Here is a 24,397-nt window from a genome sequence, read left to right on the forward strand (position 1 = left end):
GTTGCCAAGTTTCTCTTTACAGAATCCCAGTCAATAAATGTAGAAGACATTATCAAATTAGAATGTCATGATTTTGTAAACCCCTAGTTAAATAACAAATTGCCTACAATGATCACAAATCGCAGCTAAAACCATAAGCAACTTTAAAATGGATGGATCAGAGAAAAATACCTGTACACAATGATAATGTAACACAGAAAAGAGACAACCAGACATATGTGCATCATGATGTACTGCAGTGGGAAGCACATAACTCCACTTATAAAATAATCTTGCCCCCCAAAAACCAAAAAAAAAAAAAAAAAAAATCAAACATGAACCTAATTCTCTAGCTCTAACCTCCAATTTACAGGAATTACAGGGAATACAGGAATGTGTTAAATGACACCATGAAGATGTAATCTACCAAATCCAGGATGTGAAAAAATTCCTCAGGACAACTAACCCATTCCTTCACAAATAAATGGCGAGGGGAAAAAAAAAAAAAGAAGAGGTATGGGAAATTGTTATAGATTTAAAGACTAGATTAAAACATTAATTAAATACATTATGTAACCTTGTTTGGATCCAGTTTCAAACAAACAAGCTGTAAAAAGACACTTATGACACAACTGGAAGATACGAACACTGACTGGATATCTGACAAAAGTAAGGAACTGTTGTTAATTTTTGGGTCGTATGATGAAAGTATGGTGATTATGATTGTGTGTGTTTAATTTTTATCTGTTAGAGGTACATACTGAAATTTTTACAGATGAAATGTTATGTTTGGGATTTTTCTAAAGTAACTGCATCAAGGGTGGGTTATAGATGAAGCAAGATTAACCATATGTTGACAACTGCTGAAGCTAAGGAATGGGCACATGGATATTTACTATACTATCCACTCCTCTTTTCTGTACATTGAAATTTTCCATAATAAAAAGTTTGTAAAAATCATAAACAGGTTATAACAATGTTGAAGATAAGCCAGTGGGCATTCATATTCATTCAATTTCTTTTTATTCAGTATGGAATGCAAATAATCCCAAACTTCCAACATTCCAATTTATCCAAATTCATGTTCTCAACTTCATTTGTTCATGAATTTTACATGCCTGATACTAACATTTCCACATTCTTAACGTTAACTCAGGAAACCCCGGTGCCATAGTGGTTAAGAGCTACAGCTGCTAACCAAAAGGTTGGTAGTTTGAATTCACCAGGCGCTCCTTGGAAACTATATGGGCCAGTTCTACTTTGTCCTATAGGGTCGCTATGAGTCAGAATCGACTTGACGGCAATGGGTTTAGCTTTTGTTTTTGTTTTTTTAAATGTTAACTCTAGTCAGTTGAAGACAGTCTTTAATCAAACTAAAATTTTAGTCTTTGTAATTCTTCTGATTTTGTATTTAAGAGTGTTCAGGGAAAAAATTGCAAGATAAATTTTAAACTGAAATTTTTAAAAAGGAAAGAAAAGCTATGTCTTCCAAATACTGGCAGTATTTATGTATCTTCTGTATTAGAATACAAAGTCCCTGTGCACTTCTGGAATCCCAGGTCCTAACTGGTGCCTGACACATAGTAGGAATTCAACAGAGTCACTGAAAGAAGGGATAAAAGCTTATTTATTAAAAGTACCCAAATGACAATCAAGTATTTATCTAGATGAATATCTATATGTTTAAATGGGCAACATGACAGCTAATACAACACAAACTAAGGTAAAATACCAGCAGAGGAAAAACTAAATCATACACAAGGACTCTATTAGAAACTCACTTTTCTAGACACCAATATCTACTATTCTTCACAGAGGAATGTTATTAATGAATTAAATGAAGAAATCTTAAGTCTAAGGAATATCGTGTTTTTAGGATTTTACATAGTTGATAATAGGAAAAGTATTGTTGAAAGATCAAGATTATTTATGTGAATTCATTTGAAGATTAACTGCCTTCAACCCAAGAATCATTAGCCAGAATTCCCACACTATATACTACTCTTACTTTTTCAAATATCCAGTACAATGAACCGAACAGATATAAAATATTTTTACTATGTCTTCTTCAAAGAAGCAGAAGAGATCAAACTTAAGGCAGAGAAGAGAGTATATGTTACATATACTCTCAACATTTTGTACCAAAAAATGGTTTATGAAAACCAACAAACACACAGAGTCGGTGACTTCAAATTTCAGTGAAATATTTAAGTACTTTAGAAGAAATAGTTGAATTTAATAGATATGGCATGGCTGTCTTCCTACACAACTCCAATTACATCTCATTACTTACACCACTTTCATAGAATTTGTGACATTTTAACTCAACAAAAACAACAAAATGTCAAAGACTGTTTTTCTAAAATACAACCTTTGATACTAAAGTCTAAACTGCATTATCAGATGCCACCTAAACCCTACTGAGTTTTACAGTGGGGATAATTCTTACTCTTCTTTTTAATATTCAACTGTATTCTTCCAGAATGAGTGATAATTACAGCCTAAGTGAAGGTTTTTTGGCAAAATTAGTTTGTCACCTGTGTTTCTGTGGCACTCTGCTCATTTAGCTGTAACAGCAAAATGTACTATAGTTGGTTTTTGTTTTTATATATTTCTTCCTGACTACTAGAGTTCTTAACTTCTTAGGAGAAGAACCATTTCTTATTTATCTGTATATTCCTAGTACTTAGCACTGAGCAGATTCCTACTCCTAACTTCAAATACCCAAATTTCATTTTTTAATGTTTCGTTTGGGTCTCTATTGCCATAATTCTCACAAACTAAGTACATTTCATCTATAAGTATTTTCTATGCTGTAAATTTTAATGGCAAAAAAATATCCATAATTTAAACTTTCCCAAATTGTTAAACTTTTAGGGTAGCTCAAGTTCTCTATTATATTGAAAAAAAATCTTTAAACTGTAGCTTTTTACTTCATAGGACCGGAAGCAAGTTCTAATTTTTTTGAAATCACTGATTATGTAACTTGAATAATCTGAAGTATTGAACTTTGCTGTGTCAAAGGCAACAATTAAAAAAAAAAAAAACTTTAAAATCAACTCAACAGAAAAGTATAAAAAATTATGACTGACAAAGTATACTGTATCAAAATTCAAAAAAAATTTTTTTAGATTGTTATCGGAACAAACTCCTTGGCTTTCAAATTTATCTATAAATTTTAGCATCAAATTTTACATTTTTCAAAAAAGAAGAAAATCACAAACTTGTTCACACAGTTGAGTTTTAACTTGTCTGACAGGCATACTCTATCAGCTTGCAAATATTCAACTGCCAATCAATTAAATATCTTTGGAAACACTGACATGACATATAAGACTATCTTCTAAAGCAGTAATTTACAGATGCCAATGGGATGCTATCACCCTTTTTATCAATCTGAGACAAAATGGGTAAAAAAAGGTAATAAATATTTTCTAAAACCAAATATAAAAGGATTGTCCTTTATTCTGGGATTATTGTCCTTTATTGGTGTAAAATGTCTTCTTAAAATTGAAATAATATTAGATATTTTCATACATAGTCCTTAACCTGGCAAAATAAGAAATAGCTATTTGGTCCCCAAAATCTTCTTAGAAATGTTACCAGTCTCTAGAGAACAAGTTTTGAATCTCTGTTCCACATGGCCTTCACTGGTGTACCACAAATCATTCTTGTTTTTAAAAATAATAGAAAAATGGACTTCAAGCAGCATGAGGTCACATATTTGTTTATCTTGTCTCCCCAGTGTCTAGCGCAATGCCTCACACATAGTAAGCACTCAGTAAATATTAGCTGAATTAATGAACATTAAACTAAATCATGTAAATAAATGGTAACTGCCAGAATTTTTAAAATTAAAATCAGAATTGTTACAGAAAAGAATCGCAATATTAAAAAGAAAAATAAACCTACTCCTCATGTATCAACTATCTCATCTGACATTTTGCATTTACAACAACAATAAAAAATCTACTACCTGACTATTTCGTGCATTAACGACGTATGTCTGGCAGTAACGAATGCCAAGGTGTGAGGCGAGAGTAATGCTAGTTGGGAAGGTTATGGTTATGTGTCAACTTGGCTGAGTCATGATTCTCAGTGGTTTTGCAGTTATGTAATGATATAATTTGGCAGTTATGTAATGATATAATTTGGCAGTTACGTTAACGATGTAGTCATCCTCCATTTAGGGACCTGATGCAGTCATCCTCCATTTTAGCATAATGCTGATTTTCACATAACAATGGTCTTTGGAATCTAACCATGTCAATAAGGTAGGAGTGGGTGTATAAAAATAAATGGCAATTGTCAGATTTTTTTTTAATTAAAATAAAAATGCAAGTTTTATAGTGAGTCGCAACACTAAGTTTAACAGTATTAAAAATATTCTATCTGCAATAGACTCTCAGATAAACAATGCAGTTTTCATATTTACACATTCAAAAGGCATTCAGAAATAACATTAAGATCTGATTCAGGTGGGAATAGATATAACAGAATTGGCCATAAGTTGGTAACTGTTAAGCTGAGTGATGGGTATATGGGAGTTCATATAGTCTTTATTTTTATATATGTCTGAAATACCTCATAATTAAAAATTGACAGCAGCAACAGAACCAACGCACTGTGAAAAGATACTGTCGTAATCAGAAGACTGTGACACACTGAGTGTGAAACAGGAAGGACAATTACTTAAGTATCAGATGTGGTGCCTCTTCTGAAGAAGTCAGCTGAGCATAAGATTTACATACATGAAAAAAAAGAGTACGCTTATATGTAATTATATGTTCACTACGTGATACATGCATTTTGGTACCGTAGGAATTTAGGACAGAGTAGTAACATTCCCCAAATACTTAGAAGATTTGAGCCTTGAAAGACATAACAAAGAGTACAAGAAAGGATATACTGGTGAGAGTGATGATATGAAAAGAAGTTGAGTCCTGACAGGGGCACAAAGAGAGTATAATTGGCCTGACCAGAGAAGATGCACGTTGGCTGTTGTTGTTGTTAGGTGCCGTTGAGTCAGTTCTGACTCATGACGACCCTATGTACAATAGAACGCAACACTGCCCAGTCCTGCGCCATCCTCACAATCATGGCTATGCTTGAGCCCACTGTTGCAGTCACTGTTGTCAATCCAACTAGTGGAGGGTCTTCCTCATTTTCGTTGATCCCCTACTTTACCAAGCATAATGTCCTTCTCCAGGGACTGATCCCTTCTGGTAACATGTCCAAAGTACTGGAGACAAAGTCTCGCCACCCTTGCTTCTAAGCATTTGGGCTGTACTTCTTCTAAGACATATTTGTTTGTTCTTTTGGCAGTCCATGGTATATTCAATATTCTTTGCCAACACCATAATGCAAAGGCATCGATTCTTCTTCGGTCTTCTTTATTCATCGTCCAGCTTTTGCATCCATATGAGGCAACGAAACACCATCGCTTGGGTCAGGTGCACCTTAGTTCTCAAGGTAACATCTTTGCTTTTCAAAACTTTAAAGAGATCTTTTGCAGCAGATTTGCCCAATGTAATGGGTCATTTGATTTCTTGATTGCTGCTTCCATGGGCATTGATTGTGGATCCAAGTAAAATGAAATCCTTGACAACTTCAATCTTTTCTCCATTTATCACGATGTTGCTAATTGATCCAGCTGTGAGGATTTTTGTTTTATGCTGAGGTGTAATCCATACCAAAGGCTGTGGTCTTTGATCTTCATCAGTAAGTGCTTCAAGTTCTTTTCACTTTCAGCAAGCAAGGTTGTGTCATCTGCATAACACAGGTTGTTAATGAGTCTTCCTCCAATCCTGATGCTCTGTTCTTCTTCATATGGTCCAGCTTCTCAGATTATTTGCTCACCAAACAAAGTGAGTAAGTACGGTGAAAGGATACAACCCCGACGCACACCCTTCCTGACTTTAAACCACGCAGTATCCCCTTGCTCTTATCAAATGACTGCTTCTTGATCTATGTACAGGTTCCTCATGAGCACAACTAAGTGTTCTGGAATTCCTATTCTTCATAATGTTATCCACAATTTGTTATGATCCTCACAGTTGAATGCATCTGCACAGTCAATAAAACACAGGTAAATATCTTTCTGGTATTCTCTGCTTTCAGCCAGAATCCATCTGACAGCAGCAGTGATGTACCTGGTTCTACATCCTCTTCTGAATCAGGCTTAAATTCCTGGCAGTTCCCTGTTGATGCGCTGCTGTAGCCACTTTTGAATGATCTATGCATGTGGTGGAACAGTGAAATAAAATAACCAAGAAGGGTGGGGCAGATTATAGAAAGAGATGCATCAGAGAGGGCTTCACTTATGGTTCAGGAGGAAATGGTGACCACTCAAGTGTTCTTAGGAGGAACTGTCATGGTTGATTTTCTCAAGAAAATTAGCTTACCAGCTCTATGTGGTGTGACTTAGGAGTGAAGCATAATGGAGTCAAGAAAGTTGTAGCAATAATCTGAATGTGAAGTGATTGAAGTGTGGACAACGGCAGAGGCCACAGTAGGAATAAAGAGAAAGGGATACTTTAAGAAAAAGGGAAAGGATTTTTTAGTAACTAGATATGAAAAAGCAAAACAATGACTCAGTCATGATGTCAAAGCTTTAACTCTAGGCGACCAGATGGGTGTTATCTCCATTGATAAATTCAGGGATGGCAGAAGGTAGAAACTTAAGGAGAAGATAATAGGTATGATTTCAGAGAGGATGAAATTTGAGAAGACAGCAGTAATAACTATAATAATTTAATAACTAATCCTCATATACAGGTAGAGTCTCTGGGTGGTGCAAACGGTTAACACACTCGGCTACTAACCAAAAGGTTGGAAGTTCCAGTCCACCTAGACACACCTCAGAACAACTGTCGAACTACTTACGAAAAATCAGTCATTGGAAACTCTGTGGAGCACAGTTGTACTGACACGCATGAGGTCACTATGTGCTGAAGTTGATTCAACGGCTACCGGTTTTTATACATAGCTTACTAGGTGCCAGGCACTGTTCCAGATGCTTTATATGTATTAATTTATTTATTCCTCAAAACAACCCTAATGAGATGGGTAATATTATTATCACCGTTTTATAGAAGAGGAAACTGAGATACAGCAAGTAACTTGCCCAGGGTGACACAGACAGTAAGTGATGGAATAAGGATTTGAAGCAGGGCAGTTTGGGTTTAACCATTTTGCTAAATTGCCTCTCCATGAGATGAAGAAATGTTTGGGAGGCAAAACAATACTGTTATGATAAAAACAGTTACGCAAAAGATGATCATATCTACAAAGTTATGTAGCTCTTTAGAGAAAATCCCATAATCTGACATCTTTAAGAATCAACTATCTTATTTTTATGTTTTTGGATAAAGGAAAAAAAAATTTTTTTTTAAAGCCTAGCAAACTAAAAAAACAGAAGAAACACTAGGAAATAAAAAAGAATCAGGATTCAGGAGAAACATATTATTACAGTTAAACATGACTTTTACAAACAGTTTAAACACTAGACATCACAGTTTTAAATGATACTCTCTGTCTTGACTTCAGCATGCAAGTGAAATAAATGATTATTATGTATATTTTATCTGACTTTTCTGTATAACCCTTAGGAACTAAGACTTATGTTTTGGAAGTTCAATCAAAGAAAAAAATTTTTGAACAGAAGCTTCAGAATGAACTTCCTTAAAAATGAGACTACGAATGTTATCACTTTACAGCAGAATGTACCCTCTCCAAGCATAAGGCATTGCCCTTCTCTCTTATTTACCATACAAAATTAAAATATGACTATATAGCATAATCACATGGTAAACTGCTTTCTGAATGCAAATATAATTTTTACTGTGACACAGTCCATAAGAATAGAAATTAACTATATTTTTAAAAAGTGTAACACTGATAGGAGAAAACTTGTATAGTCCAGTAATTTTAAGTTAAACAACATTTACTTACGTTCTGATACTGTATAAAGGAGGTTCTGGGGTAAAGGAGGAGGTAGTCTTGCTCCCACTGGTGCAAGATTGGGCACTGCACTTGTCCCAGGCTGGTCACGGTTATTTATCAAGTTTGACTGTGTTATGGGTGGTCCTACAGATAACAAAAAATGAAAGGCAGAGCATTAATATTTCATAACTCCTAAAAATACTCATTATACTAGAACTAATTTAAACATTCATACTTAAAAACATACTGTGGCTTTGAAAAGAAAATGAAGGAATTTGGTATGTGCAGGTTTGAGATTTGGTATGTGAGATGCATTATTAATTAAAAAGACAGTCTTGGTTCTAAAACAGGTAAAACTAATCTAGGGTGAAAAGAATCAGAACTGGCTGACTCTAGAGGGCCAGGGTAGAGAATGGCTGGGAGGAAGCATAAAGAAATTTTCTGGATTGACAGTAATGTTATAGAATTCTTATGTTAATGATAAGCATGCTGAAGTGTACCGATGTCTGCAACTTACTGCAAAATGCATCAAAAATAAAAATGGAGAGATGGAAACATGTGATAAAGAAAATATACTAAAATGTTAATTATAGAACTAGATAGGATATGTGAGTGCTCAGTGTACAATTCTTTCAGCTTTTCTGTTTGGAAATTTTCACAGTAAAATGTTGCGGGGAGGGGAAAGGACATTCTTAAACTTTTAAAGAGATTATATTTCCATTGCTCCCTCCCTACCCACCGCATTGAGATAATATCTTCTACTGTTAGAATTTCTACAAATGAAGATGCTTCTTTATCTGGGGAATAAAATACCAGCTTCAGATTTACAATTATAATGTTTATGTGACAATATTAAATATTCGCAAACACTAAGTTAAAAGAACCATAGTTCTATTGATTAAATCTCCCTAAACCTTTACCAACTTTAATGAAATGTTGTTCTATAAAGTACTTTACTGCAGGGAAGCTAAGTAAAGAACACACAGGATCTCCCTGTGCTATTTTTGTAACTTTACTGGTCTGTAATGATTTCAAAATAAAAGTTTTGTTTTGTTTTTTAAGAAAAGAAAACTAACTGTAGAAGAATCTTGATCAAATGCAGAACGAAATTTCAAGTTCTCATGGAATCCAGACTTTCTGGAGCCATGGTGGCTGGACGAACCCCAAAATTATTGCCCTGAGATAATCTTCACACCTTAAACCAAAAATATCCCCTAGTGTCTTCTTAAAACTAAAAATAGTTTAGCTTAACTAGTAAAGAATATCTGCCTTGAGCATTGTTCTCTTTTAAGAACTATCCATGGGGAATTAAACTGACAACAGCAACTCAAAAGATTAGATACGAAACTTAGGGGGCAGTGAGTTTATGTCAGTGGGGAGGAACAATTTGGAAAAGGAAGGTGAGAATGGTAGCACAACTTGAAGAATGTAATCAATGTCACTGAAGTGTACATGCAGAAAGTGTTGAATAGGTGTATGTTCTGCTACGTCTATTCACGATAACAACAAAAAAATTTAAAAAAAGAAAAGTGAACATAGTACTTTACTGCTTAAGTAAATTAAATGGCATACTTTTTTAAAATAATGATTTGCCATCTTTTAATAATGTTAAATGTCTTCAAATGGGTATTATTATCTTTCTACACATGTAAACTATTCACTGCATATTTTTTAAATTACATTAAAAAAATTAGTTGTAATTATGTTTCTGCTACACTACAACTGTTAATATTTTTTAAATGACCATTTTTATACATTTCTTACTCTTAATTTTGTTGGATGTGATAATGGCATATTGATTCCTTTTAAAACAAAAAAAAAAGTCCTTAACAATAAAGAAATAAATAATGAGCTATATACAGATGAAATTATATGGCATTTGGAATTTATTCTAGCAAAAACAAACTCCCCAAAAAAAGTATGTGTGTGTGTGTGCACGTGTGCATGCACATAGAGAGATAAATGAGACAAACACAGCCAAATATTGATAACTGGTGAAGCTTATGATGGTACATGTGGTACACATATTATTCTTCTACCTGTGTATGTTTGAAAATTTCCATAATCAAAAGCTAAAAAATATATATTTCAATATTCTTGAAGAGATTTTCTTTAAAGATTGGGAAATTTCATTAAACTACTGGGAAGTTTTTTATTTAACATCTTAAAAAACTGGCTTTCTTAAGATGCTATCAACCAGAAAAATTTTGACTACAGGTCCATATAGGTAGGTCACTATAAATTTTACTCTGAAGTACAGCAATTAACACAATAATGGATAAAAAAAAAAAAAAGGAAAGAATGACATCTTGATTACGGAAATGTACTCTAAATTGTTATTAATTTATTTTTCAAATATTTTAAATCAAGTGTCAAGTTAGCTGAAAAGACATGATTCTTCTAAAAAGAATTTTCCATTGAAGAAAGAAAGAAAGATTCAACCAGCATATACTTACTTGGTATGGGAAGCACAACAGAAGGTGGAGGCTGACCATGTCCCTGGGGAAGAGGAAGTCTCATACTGTGGCCAGGACCTGGACCTGGGCCTGGGCCAGGGCCAGGGCCAGGGCCAGGGCCTGGGCCTGGCCCTGGGCCAGGACCCGGGCCTGGGCCTGGCATTGGAGGCATTAAGATTCCAGGAGGTGGTGGAGGAGGAAGCCCGGGAGGAGGAGGTGGGAAAGGAATCATGCTTGGCAGAGCAACTTCATCAACAACCAGGGGATCATTTCCATGATCAAACTGGCAAAGGTCTCCAAGTACACAAAATCCTCTTTCTGTAAGAATAAAAGAATTTTATTATAATCTACTTAGAGCTCAAAAACAAAACAAGTCCCTGAAAAACCCACCAATCTGATTTACAAAGTGCTTTTCTCCAAGGAGTCTAAAGCCTTCTTAGTGTTATTCTGTTAATCATCACATATCCCTGAGGTGGAGGCAGGTGTACTCTCTACCTTCTATGAGACTATGACTATAGCAAATAACAGGGTCAAAAATAGGTTACTAGCTACTATTAGACTACTCCTTTTGCTGTTAAGTTTTCATAATAAAAATTCACATATTTTAAACATAAATTTAGCAAAGGCTAGAGGTAGGGGGAATAAGGGACTTGAACTAGATGGTTTAATTTCAATTATCTACTCTCATGATATTATTCTAAAACTATTCTTGATATATCTACAAGTTGAAACCTTAAAATCTTCAAGGGGGTATTATGTACCAGGTTATTCACTGCAGCACTGTTTGTAATAACAAAATACTAGAAACATCCCAGATGTTCACCAAGGAATAAGTTAAACAAATTTTTGTATATATGGGATACTAAGATGCACAAAAAACAGAGGAAGCTCTTTACGTATTAATACAGGATTACTGCCAGAAAACGTTGCTAAATGAAAAAAGCATTATGCAGAACACTGTGAACAGTACACTAGCATTATGTAAAAAAGAAAGTTGGGAGGGTATGTATACGTGTATGTATTTGCTTATGTGCAAATGCACAGACTATCTTTGGAAAAATACACAAGAAACAAGTAAGTTGGCCCCGGAAAAGGGAACTCTGTGGCTGGGTGACCAGGGTGAGAGAGAGGTTAACACTTAAATTTTGATTTGACTCTATTCCCTACTTAAAAATAAATAGAATGTAAGAATACATGCATTCTATATTTATAGATAAAATATTATGATGCTCTGAAATTTGCTTCAAATAAAAGAGGACAGGGAGAAGTATAAATGAAAACTAGGTTGCCCATGAGTTGGTAATTGTTGAAGCGAGATGAATACACCATGGTTTATTATATTATTTTGTCTACTTTTATAAATATTTAAATATTTCCAAAACACAAAATTATAATAAACATACATACACACCCTCATTCATTCATTCAAATGAAGAGTCAACAAATCAAACTTGTTAGTAGGTTATACATGTTTAACAAATTCTCAGCACCAAACACACTACACAAGGAAATTATAATCCTTAGCGTCTACCAAATTTTATGGTATATGTACAGTGTCTGAAGTAACAATAAGAACAACAAAAAGCACACTAAAAAGCGGTCATCTCTTGACAAGAGTCAAACCATTAAAAGAAACAAGTAGACAGGCATATACTAAGAGTTTCTCCTCCCATTTATGCCTTTAAACAAAATCCAGACTAAAATTAGAAGTTATGAAAGATATGCAACATTTGCTTGATTGATGTTTTTGGGTACGATATAAGAGAAGGTAGTCATTTTTTACCATCATAATCTCTGCAGCGCCTCTTTGGTGGTGGGTTTCGACCAAAAGAATTGGAAGAGCTATGATTGTTATAGTAATTAGACCAACTCTCAGTTGTGTTTTCAGAGTGGTGAGCAGGTGCTATCACAGTAACAGTGCTGGGAATAGACTGTGTCCCAGAGGAATACTGCTCAGAAGAGTTTGGAGGTGGCGCAGACACAGGCACATAGGAACTTTCCAAGTCATTCCTTTCACTCTTAAACTTTGATCTTTCCCTGTGCTCTGCTTTAGGGACCAAAAAAAAAAACAAGAAAGCAACAGATCAGACATTTATGTTCTTAAAATATATTTATTTTCTCACTTTCAGAATAGGAAAGATGAGAATATTGAAGTAACTTACTGGTCGAACCATAATCAAACTGTTCTTGTTAATTTATCCTAAAATCAGGAACATCAACAATATGACATATCTTCACCAATAACTTGTGCAAAATCATCTTCTGTAATACCAGCATTAATACACTTAATGAAAAAGGGGCAGCTTCTCCATCAATATTTAATAAGAATGTTATCTAAGAATTGACTTCAAAACCGATATCCCAAGAGAACAATGGTTGAGATCCCAGTAATCTACTTAAATTTTTTTTTTTTATTTTATAAACACCAAGCCACCTTATAGAAAATCAATTACTCTTATAGAAGAGGGGGAGGAAAAAAAGCAGGCAACCCGCTTCCTCAAATGATAGCTTTGTTGATTAAAGGACATTTCTATCAATTACACAGAATAACTTAAGTCTAGATATGCACCATGATACAATTATGAATAGCTTCTTTTTAGTCAAACTCCTTTCACTCCATGCAGAGAACTGAGCTCTGTCTTTTAACAAAATCAATATTCAGTTTTTGAGAAAATTCTAGTTTTTACATTGCTAAGACATTAAAGGCACATTTACCTTTAAGGAGGTATCTTGTTCCCCTGTGATACGGGAAGATAAGCAACTACAGAGTTTTTAGGAGGATGCCTCATACTCACCAACATTCCTATTTGGATCCCGGTCTTTGCTGCGTCCCCTACTTCGGCTCCGACTACGACTCAGGCCTCGGCTCTTACTCCGGCTCTTACTCCTGCCTCTCCTCCAGTCATACTTGTCACGGTATAATTCATTCCGCTCATAGTACCGGTCATAGTCTCTCCACTTGCCATCTTCTCTTTTTTTCTCACGTGTCCTATAATAAACAGACATAAAAGCCATATACTGGCTACAGAAACAAAGTCAACAAACAAACTGGTAGTATGATAACACTTTCCCTGAGTCATCAAAATTCGTAACATTTATGCTGTTAGAAAGCCATAAGACCACCACATATCCTCTAATCCATTACATAAAACGGAAAAAACATTTGTACTTCAAGCACACTGGGTGGAGAGAAATAAAAAGGAAAGGTGAATCCAAAGCATGAGGAAGGGTGGGGGAGAAGGGGGACAGAAATTCAGAACAGAAAAAGAAAAAAGGCTCAAAATAAAGTTTTTCTAAACAAAAACCAATTTTTGGATGGTAGACTGATGATCCAATATACAAGTTACACTACTTGTAATATAAGTTGATATGTGTAATTTTAACACTGAGCACCCCTAAACAAATGGAACATTTCATTGATATTCTCTAAGGAGACTGTTCCCACCCCTGAGCTCTTGGGGAAAGCACATAATGATGACTGTTTATAAAAGGAATAAAAAGTATGATGAAGACAAAAAACAGAGTAGAAGGAAGATAACATTCTCTTTCTTAAATCACTTTAGAGAGATAAAAGTTAGTACATTATGTTAAAAACTCCTGTAATGCCCTTGCAAGGCAACTGGAAAGTGAGTTATCAATGCCTTCTTAATAAAAGATAAACACAAACCTTCGTTCACTAGATTCTGAACGAGTCTTCTGGGGACTAGGATATTTCTTTTTTCTGCTATCTCGTTCTTCTTCTGCTGGCTCCTGAAATACCTATATGGAAACATTCATTAAAAACAAGAACAGTCCTTCTATAAATTACAAAACACATTCAACTTAATATCAATCTTTCTGGTGTAAGAGAGACCACAAACATATCGAAATATTAAAGTCAAATTACAGCCGAAAAAGTTAAGCAACAGAGTGAAGTAAAAAAGACGCTTAAAAAAAATTACTTTAACAAGTAGTATTTAAATTTTAATTGTTAATTTATGGCAGAGCTTAGAATGGCTGTGTAGGAAGAAAATACACAATTCAGTCTTTAAACTGAAATAGCAGAAATTGCATACAATGGTATATATTTTCCTAATCATTTATTCTGTAGAAAAAAATTTCACGAACAAATGGTTAAGTAGGTTAATCAGTTAATAAATGCTATAAATCTAAATATTTTGGATAAATTATGGAAAAATGGTACTGAACTAATAAAAATGTGAAAGCTTCTTTTAAAGCCTAACAGTCAAGACTGACCAAGAAACAAAAAAAGAACTAACGCTTTTATTACTATCTTTAAACTGAAGCTGATCTCATTTTGCAAATTCCCACTTACAAAAATAAGCCAGATCTCTGATTTACTAAAGAAAAGTAAAATAAACTCACTTGCCAGAGCTAAACAAATGCCCATCTAATGCAGTAGCTCACTTACAAATACTCAAATCAGGAAGTGAATGAATGGACCAAGACAACACAATCTAATAAAACTAACGCGGCATATATGAGTTGGAATTGACTCCACGGCAGTGAGTATGGTTTTTGGGGTTTTTACCGTAACATAAAATGGCAGTCACAATATGTAACTATATGGTGCTGGCAAAAACACTACACAATCATTAGGCAATATTTAAAAATCACTCTATCTACCAATTTACAGGAAATACAAAGATGTATTACTCCACTGGGATGCAATCAGCGAAAAACAAGAGAGTAAAAAACTCTACGTGACAAATGACTGAGTTTCTTCAAAAATAAAGTCAAGGGACCCAAGAGAAATGAAAACATACATCCAGACAAAAAAATTATACATGAATGTTCACAGTAACATTAATCATAATAGCCAAAAAGTAGAAATGACCCCCTTGTCCATCAACCCAAACGTCCACCAACTGATGGATAAATAAAATGTGGCATATCCATACAAATGGGATGTTCTTTGGCCATAAAAAGAAATGAACTACCACAATGAGCTACCACTTCACACTCACTGAAAAAAAACCAAACCAAACATGTTGCTATTGAGTTGATTCCAACTCACAGCAACCCCACGTATTTCAGAGTAGAACTGCTCCATAGGGATTTCCTGGCTATAATTTTTATGGAAGCAAATCATAAGGCCTTTCTTCTGTGGTGCCACTGGGTGGGTTCAAACACCAACCTTTAAGTAATAGTGGAGCGTAAATTATATGCACTACCTAGGGACTTCACACCCACTAGGATGGCTATAATTAAGACAGACAATACAAGGGCTGGCGAGGATGCGGAGAAACTGGAGCCCTGATATACTGCTGGTGGGAATGTAAAATGGTGCAGTCACTATGGAAAACAGTTTGGCAGTTCCTCAACAAGTTCAATAAAGAATTAACATACGAGCCAATAATTCCATTCCTAGGTATATATCCGAAAGAACTGAAAACAAGCGTTCAAACAAAAACTTGTACAAGAATGTTCACAGTAGAACTATTCACAATAACCAAGAGGTGAAAACATTCCAAATGTCCATCTATAGATGAATGGGTAAACAAAATGTGGTATATCCATACAATGGAATATTACTCAGTAATAAAAAAGAATGAAGTATTGTATTAATACATGCTACATGGATGGACTTTGAAAACATTATGCTGAAAGGAGCCCGAAACAAAAGGCCACATACTGTATAATTCCACTGATATGAAACATCCAGAATTGGCAAATTCACAGAGATAGAAAGCAGCTTAGTGTTCGCCAGGTGCTGTGGAGAAGGGGAATGGGCAGTGATTGCTTAATTGGTACGGGTTTCCCTTTGGAGTGATAAAAATGTTCTGGAATTAGATAGCAGTGACGGTAGTACAACACTGTGAATATATTAAATGCCACTGAATTACATGCTTTAAAATGGTAAATACTATGTTGTGCATATTCTACCATAACAGAAAAAAAATTACTGCTACATGCCACAATGTGGAAGAACCTTGAAAATGTCATGCTAAGTGAAGTAAGTCAGTCACAAAAGACCACATATTGTACGATTCCATTGATATGATATATCCAGAACAATCAAATTTATAGAGACAGAAAACAGATTAGTGGTTGCATAGAGCTGGGAGGTGTGGGAGGGGCTTGGGGGATGATGGCTAATGGGTATGGAGTTTCTTTTCGGGGTGATGAAAATGTCCTCAAATTGACTGTGGTGATGGCTGCACAACTCTGTGAATACATTCATACTACTAAATTGTATATTTTAAATGGGTGAATTGTGAGGTATGTAAATTATATCTCAATAAATCTGTATAAAACATTTAAAGGGCACGTACAATATGGAAAAATCTCATGAACATAATACTGAATAAAGAACAGACAAAAGACCATATGATTCTTTTTACATAAATGCAAAAGCATGAGAAATTAATACATAGTATTAGAAGTACAGGTAATGGCTTCTCTGGGAGGGAACTGGAAGGGGGTCATGCCTGGGGCTTCTGGAATTCTCTTTCTTGATCTGGGTGCACAGGTGTGTTGAACTTTGCAAAAATTAACTGAGCTATACAATTATGCTTTATGCACTTTTCTGCAAGTATGGTATACTTCAATAAAAAGTTCCAAACAATGAAAAAAATAAAACCAATCATAGTATGTGGCTCTTAATTATTTGGATCTTGATTCAAACAAATGGGAAAAAACTGACATGTGACATTATTGGAGCCCTGGTGGTACAGTGGTTAAGTGTCCAGCTGCTTACCAAAAGGTGGGCAGTTCGAATCCACCAGTCGCTCCTTGGAATCCCTATGGGACAGTTCTACTCTGTCCTACAGGGTTGCTGTGAGTTGAAATCGACTTAACGGCAACAGGTTTAGTTTTTCTGTTTGTAGGAAATTATTGGGTATTTTTTTTAATATTATCATTTAGAGATACATACTAAATACAGAAAAGATGGTATGATGTCTGAGATGTGCTTCAAAATAATGAGGAAAGAAAGTATCTGGAGTTATAGAAAAAAATTTTATTCTGAATAATAAGTTACATGGCATTATACTACTTAATATATCTCGAATTACTCATACATTTATAGAAACTTCATATGCCAAAACTACTTATCTACTTTGGTCCTACTATTCTAAGAAAATGTAAAGCTGATTTTTTTTAATTGTGCTTTAAGTGAAAATTTACAGAGCAAATTAGCTTCTCATTAAACAGTTAATACATAAATTGTTTTGTGACACTGGCTGTCAACCGTGCAAAGTGTCAACTCTCTCCCCTTCTGGGAAGTTGATTTCTTAATTGAATCAGACTGTGACCAAGCATCCTAATTTTTAGTTTTCCTTCTATGTGGCTTAAGTTTGTTTGTTTTTTACCTTGCATTGTACATTAAAAGTCTGATTGTTACACATGTATTTAAGAAGTTTTAATTATTATCTTGGTCTATCATAGCTGTCATGGTTTGAATTATGTCCCCTAAAACATGTGTGTATCACTTTGGCTAGGCCATGATTCCTCGTACTGTGTGATTTTCCTGTATGTTGTAAACCTGCCTCGATGATGTTAAGGAAGGAGGATGGGTGGCAGTTGTGTTAGTAAGGCAGGACCTGATCTACAAGACTGGATTGTGTCCTGAGGCAATGTCTTGAGATATAAAAGACAGAAGTGAGCAGTGAGACAGGGGGACCTCATACCATCAAGAAAGCAGTGCCCGGAGCACAGCGTGTCCTTTGGACGGGGGTCCCTGTGCCGAGAAGCTCCTAGTATGGGGGAACACTGATGAGAAGGCCGAGAAAGAGAAAGCCTTCCCCTGGAGCTGACACCATGAATTTGGACTTTTAGTCTACTTTACTGCAAGGAAATAAATTTTTCTTCGTTAAAACCATCCACTTGTGGTACTTCTGTTATGGCAGCACTAGATGACTAACACAATAGCCATATAACTCTGAAAGCCTCCACTGCATTAGTCCATTTTAGATAAAAAGTATACTGAATGGGTATGTGGATAAAGGCCATGGGTTGTTGGGGTAGAATGATGAGCACACGGGAGTTTACTACACTATTCTGTCTCCTTTGGTGTATGCCCAAAATTCTATATAACAAGTTTTCTTAAAAAACAAAATGAAATAAAGATACCTTTAGACAAAAACAAAACTGTACCAAAGAGGTTTTTCTAGTTATAAACCTATGCATGAGGTCTAAGAAAAACTGCTTTCTATTATATTAGATGATCACAGTACAGTATGAATAAGGAATTATATCAAAGATCTGTCACTTTCATTGACTTTTTGCAAGCTCATGAACTCATACAGACGTAGCTAAAGAGTTTAATAGCAGCCAATTGTTACTACAGCAAATTTACAAGTAATTTTCCAACTGCAGATCAATGCAGTGTGCTCTATAAATCATGGCACATATCTACCAAGTGGCTTTTCCAGCAGCAGGATGAGTGGATCCAAATTCTCTCACCTGGTTCCCCTTGAGACAAACTAATTATAAAAAACAGATCGTACAATGTAGCTGGGACCAAGGTAGAAAGTTAAGATGACTAGTCCTTTGGTAGATTTGTCCTCGGTACACTGCTCAGAGCAACTATTTCAAATGAACTATTTCAGATGAAACAACAACTATTTCAAACAGCAGAAAAAGAGAGATGAATAATCTCTAAAATCTACAAGATACTGCAAAACCTCAACAACAAAGAGACAACCCAATTAAAAAATTGGCAAAGGATATGAACAGGCACTTTGCCAAAGAAGACATTCAGGCGGCTCACACATGAAGAAACGTTCACGATCATTAGTCATTAGAGAAATGCAGATCAAAACTACAACGAGATATTATGTCACCCCGAACAAGGTTAGCATTAATCAAAAAATCACAAAATAATAAATGCTGGAGAGGTTGTAGAGAGACTGGAACACTTATACACTGTTGGTGGGAATGTAAAATGGTACAAACACTTTGGAAATCGATTTGGCACTTCCTTAAAAAGCTAGAAATCGAAGTACCATACGATCCAGCTATCCCACTCCTTGGAATATATCCTAGAGAAATAAGAGCCGTCACACGAATAGATAATATGCACACCCATGTTCACTGCAGCACTGTTCACAACAGCAAAAAGATGGAAACAACCTAGGTGTCCCTCAGCAGACGAATGGATAAACAAATTATGGTACATCCACACAACGGAATACTATGCAACGATAAAGAACAACGAGGAAGCTGTGAAACATCTTACAACATGGAGGAATCTGGAGGGCATTATGCTGAGTGAATTTAGTCAGTCACAGAAGGACAAATATTGTATAAGACCACTATTATAAGAACTCAAGAAAAGGTTTAAACAGAGAAGACAACATTCTTTGATGGTTACAAGGGTGGAGAGGGAGGGTGAGGGTTATTCACTAACTAGACAGTAGACAAGTATTCTCTTACGTGAAGGGTAGGAGAGCACACACTACAGGGGAAGTCAGCACAACTGGACTAAACCAAAAGCTAAGAAGCTTCCTGAATACAACCAAATACTTTGAGGGACAGAGTAGCAGAGGCGGGGGTCTGGGGACATTGTTAGGTTAATTGACAAAACTGGAATTTGAAAAGTAGACTAAATATTGTATTGATGTTAAATTTACTGACATTGATAAAAGTACTACAGTTATCTAAAAGAATAGCCTTATTTTTAGGAAATATACACTGAAGTATTTAGGGATCAAGGGCCATAATATACATAACTTACCCCCAAACAATTCAGAAAAAATTAGTATGTGTATGGATATAAATAGAACAAATGGGACAAAATGTTCAATAGGTAAATATAGGCAGTATTTGGACATTTTGGGTATTATTTTTGTAATTTTTCTATAAGTTTAAAATTATTTCCAAAAAAAGAGTTAAAAAACAAAAGTCATGTTGTTTTCAGAATATAATAAAAACAAAATTTGGAATACATTCTTGTATAACAACCAAAATTTATATGCCAAGCAATAGACTAGGAAATACATACACATTTTATATATATATATGTATATGTTGTTATTGTTAGGTGCCATTAAGTCGGTTCCAATTGACTCATAGTGACCCTATGTACAACAGAATGAAACAGTGCCCAGTCCTGTGCCAGCCTCACAATCATTGCTGTTTGAGCCCACTGCTGCAGCCACTGTGTCAATCAATGTCACTGAGGGTCTTTCTCTCTTTCACTGACCCTCTACCTTATATATAAAATCTCATTTAATCCTCAATGAAATAAGTACTACTTTGATCCTCATTTTGCTGACGAGAAAATGAGACAAAGAAGTTGTTGAGCCGCTACTTTAACTCAGGCAGCCTGATTTTAGAACCCATATTCTTACTGTATAATACTATACTGTCAGTACATAAAAAGAATTACAAATGACCTCTATAAAATTTCCTTCTTGGTTCAAAAAATTAGGCTACCATCTATAAACATGTTTTTATACCTCAAAATTATAAAAACATTTTTTCCTTTTCTTTCCAGTGCTGATAGTGATGTTTAAAAAAAATTCTAAATGGTTAAAAAGAATAAATGGTTTCTCTACTTACATGAAAATATGTTACCTAAGGATTTCTCTTGAGGTTACATTAATACTTAACTTTCAGTAAAGCCTCTATATTTAACCAAGCTTTTTTCTTTTTTTCTAAAAGGCACCGGATAAGATTCCTCAGAATTCCTCAATATTACTTAAAATATTTCTTGGACCTCTAAACATGCTATCTGAAATCCTTCCAACTTTTCAAAGCCAAAGGAACTAAGGAGCCTTGATAAAGAATCTGCACGATGCTCAAAACCCAAGAACTTCAATAGATAGTTAATTACATCTAAAGAGCTCCACTTCCAACTAAGAAAGATACTGGTAATGGAATATAAAAATTCCCCAAAAACAGAAGGAAATTTTTGCATTACCTCTTCTTTAATTTCTTCTTTTTCTTGGACTGGAGGTTTTGGCTCAGGCTTAACTGGTTCCAAAGGTGGAAGATAGTTCTTAGTATACAGACTTTCAAAGAGTTTATCCACAAAACCCGAAGTTTCTAAGAATAAAAAATATTCAAATGTTACACAAACGAAAAACTAAAGTTTGATGATGCACTGTTGGCAAAGATGAGGAGCTGAGGAAAATGAGCCATCTCATACACTGCTGGTGGAACTAAGAATGAATACACCCTTAAGGAGAATCCCACTTCTGAGTTCTTCTACCTTTCCGACATACTTGCTCACATACAAAATGACATATATGCAAGATTATTTGTTGGAGTACTGTTTATAATAGTGAAAGAGTGGAAACAACCGAAATTTCCACGAAAAAGAGAGTAGTTAAATAAATTATGGAACAACCATACAATGGAATACACAGAAAAAAGAATTAGTACTGATAATACCTGATTTCAAAGATATAGAGCTACATATCTGTATCTTTTTGTATTTGCATAAAGAAACTTGAAAAGACACAAAAACTGACAAGCGTTTAGTGGGGCTGAGAAGGGGGCAGATAAAGAACACATGAGAGAGACTTTTCATAATTTACCTTTATACTGTCAGGTTACAGTATACACATTGCTTTTCAAAAAAATTACAAATATTTTTAAATCAGAATGAGAGTGATGAGAAAGTATCTTTTGTGTTTTACTTAACTTTTTGAAACTTTTTCAGACTAACTGAATGGAGAGAATCATGAATTTACTAAATGTTTAAATGTCAAAATATATTGTTTTATTACATCTAAATTTAAATAATTTTCTTTGGTCTTACCCTAAGGAACAAATAGCGTATTAAAGTGCAACACGGGCTCTGCTTACACTGCAATTAGTAACGTTCTATATAAATGACATTTCTAAGATGTCAAATTATTTTTCCTTCAGAAAAGAATCTTTTTAAAAACCTCCTCACACTATTAATTTGTACAGTAAGCATTTTTCAAGATTATAAAACAGCTCTTGTTAACTCATCTATAGCTTTAAAACAACAAATAAATTAATCAGGCACTCTAAAAAGTATGTTCAAAAGACTTTCTTCATACACTTCTGTATTTTTACTTTTTTTTTTTACAACAAACGTGTATACTTTTGTAACTTAAAAAGCATATAACCTAATAAAGAAAACAAGCACAGGTAAATATCCAACATTAAATAATATTCAAAGGGGAAAATAAGCATATTATAAAAGAGTATGTTTAATTAATATCACTTTAATATGTAATGTAAGCGCAGATGTTAAGTCTAGAGCTACACTCTCCAATAGGGTAGTAACCAGATATCTGTGGCTACTTAAAGTTTAAATTAATTAAAACTAAAAAATCAGTTCCTCAGTCATATTAGCCTCATTTCAAGTGCTCAATAACCACACTGGCTACTGACTGGCGTATCAACATAGATATAGAAGCTATCCATCACTACAGAAAGACATATACAAGTAGATAAGAGTAATTTTTAACTCTAGCTGCAAATTGTGTGTGTGTGTGTGCGCGCGCGTATGTGTGATAAAAACGACGCCAGAGATTGCATGACATAATTTTGCAAGACTAACTTTTTTTTTTTTTTTTTTTAAATTGGGCTTTAGATGAAGATTTACAGAGCAAATTAGTTTCTCTTTAAACAAAACACATATTATTTTGTGACACTGGTTGCCAACCGCACAACATGTCAACACTTTCCCCTTCTTCACCTTGGGTTCCCCATTACCAGCTTTCCTGTCTCCTCCTGCTTTGTCGTCCTTGCCCCTGGGCTGGTGTGCCCATTTATTTAGTCTCGTTTTGTTTCACGGACCTGCCTAATCTTTGGCTAAAGGGTGAACCTCAGAAGTAACTTCAGTACTGCGTTAAAAGAGCGTCCAGGGGTCATACTCTTGGAAGTTTCTCCAATCTCTGTTAGACCAGTGAGTCTGGTCTATTTTGCGAGTCAGAATTTTCTTCCACATTTTTCTCAAGTTCTGTCTGGGACCCTCTGTTGTGATCCTTGTCAGAGCAGTCAGTAGTGTCTAGTGGCAAATTTTTGACTTTATTTTCTTCTCCTTTTTAAAAAAGCATTTTATAATTCTTCCTTTTGTATATTGCTCTAGTAACTAAAAAAAGTTATTAAAATCTTCAAAGCCTTAATAACAGTGTCCAATAAACATATACTTGCCTCTTAAATGTCTTTACTTTTTTTTTTTTCATTTCATAGGACTCATCTTTAATGTAACACATTTAGAAAAGAAAATACTGTACTAGGGAAAAATTCTGTAAGTATTAGATTTTTGGGGGGGAGTATAAAAATGCCTTAATATGCATGAAAAAATATGTAATTCTGTGTTTTAGACTGAAAAGTCATATAGCTATCTTTTCTTTCTCAGTAGATATTTCAGTTAAAGGATATCTTCTTATCACCGACAGCTAGACCAACCAATACGTACGTATTATCCATGTTCCTGTACATCCATTCAACAATATTTGCTGAACATCTTTTATGTGCCAAGCACTGTAAGTTCCAAGTCTCTGCTCTTAACAAGCAGAAAGACAAACAAGGGGGAAGGGAGACAGATAAATAGGCAAATAAACATATGACAGATAGTGACAAGTGCTATGAAAAAAATAAAGTAAGGTTGGGAGGAGGAGCAAGTGACTAGAGGCATGGGGTGTACTACTGTATATGAGGTGCTTAAGGGAAAATGTTCTGAGAAGATGACATCTGAAGAGAGAGACAAAAGAAATGAGAAAGGGAACTATGTTTCAGGCACAGGTACGGCAAGCGCAAAGGCCCTCAACTGTGAGCATGTTTGCATTTCCAAAGAACAGCAAGACGGTCAATGTGTCAAAGTGGAACAAATAAGGGAGAGTGATAGGACATGAGATCAGAAAAGCAGCAAGGGATGCCTCAAGTAAGCTCTGCAGACAATGGAAATAGCTTTGGTAAGATGGGAAGTTAAATGTACAAAGAGAAGAGGATCATGCCCACATCTTGGATATCAAGAAACACAGCCAAGGGGGAAAATAAAGATGGACTCATTATCCTAATAAACAGCAAGAATAAGCAGCATTATTATCTTAAACTCTTACCCTTCTACCATCAACTAGGCTCTGCCT

At 34.9% G+C, this 24,397-nt stretch overlaps 1 protein-coding gene across 6 annotated transcripts in view; it reads right to left on the minus strand.

Moving 5' to 3' along the window:
• Positions 1 to 24,397, minus strand: part of RBM27 (RNA binding motif protein 27) — a 76,588-nt gene that overhangs the window by 40,052 nt on the left and 12,139 nt on the right. For 2 of the 6 annotated variants that reach the window (XM_023739177.1, XM_004384944.2), the window contains exons 3-8: positions 21,247 to 21,371; positions 14,047 to 14,138; positions 13,175 to 13,368; positions 12,163 to 12,423; positions 10,380 to 10,697; positions 7,933 to 8,067 (exon numbers count right to left, since the gene is read on the minus strand). In XM_023739177.1, coding sequence (XP_023594945.1) covers positions 7,933 to 8,067; positions 10,380 to 10,697; positions 12,163 to 12,423; positions 13,175 to 13,368; positions 14,047 to 14,138; positions 21,247 to 21,371 — 1,125 coding nt within the window. Of the gene's footprint in view, positions 1 to 7,932; positions 8,068 to 10,379; positions 10,698 to 12,162; positions 12,427 to 13,174; positions 13,402 to 14,046; positions 14,139 to 21,246; positions 21,372 to 24,397 lie in introns of all 6 variants that reach the window. The other 4 variants (XM_023739173.1, XM_023739176.1, XM_023739175.1 and 1 more) reach the window with 3 other exon arrangements.

The sequence above is a fragment of the Trichechus manatus genome, unplaced genomic scaffold (assembly GCF_000243295.1).
Source record: "Trichechus manatus latirostris isolate Lorelei unplaced genomic scaffold, TriManLat1.0 scaffold00130, whole genome shotgun sequence".
NCBI lineage: Eukaryota > Metazoa > Chordata > Mammalia > Sirenia > Trichechidae > Trichechus > Trichechus manatus.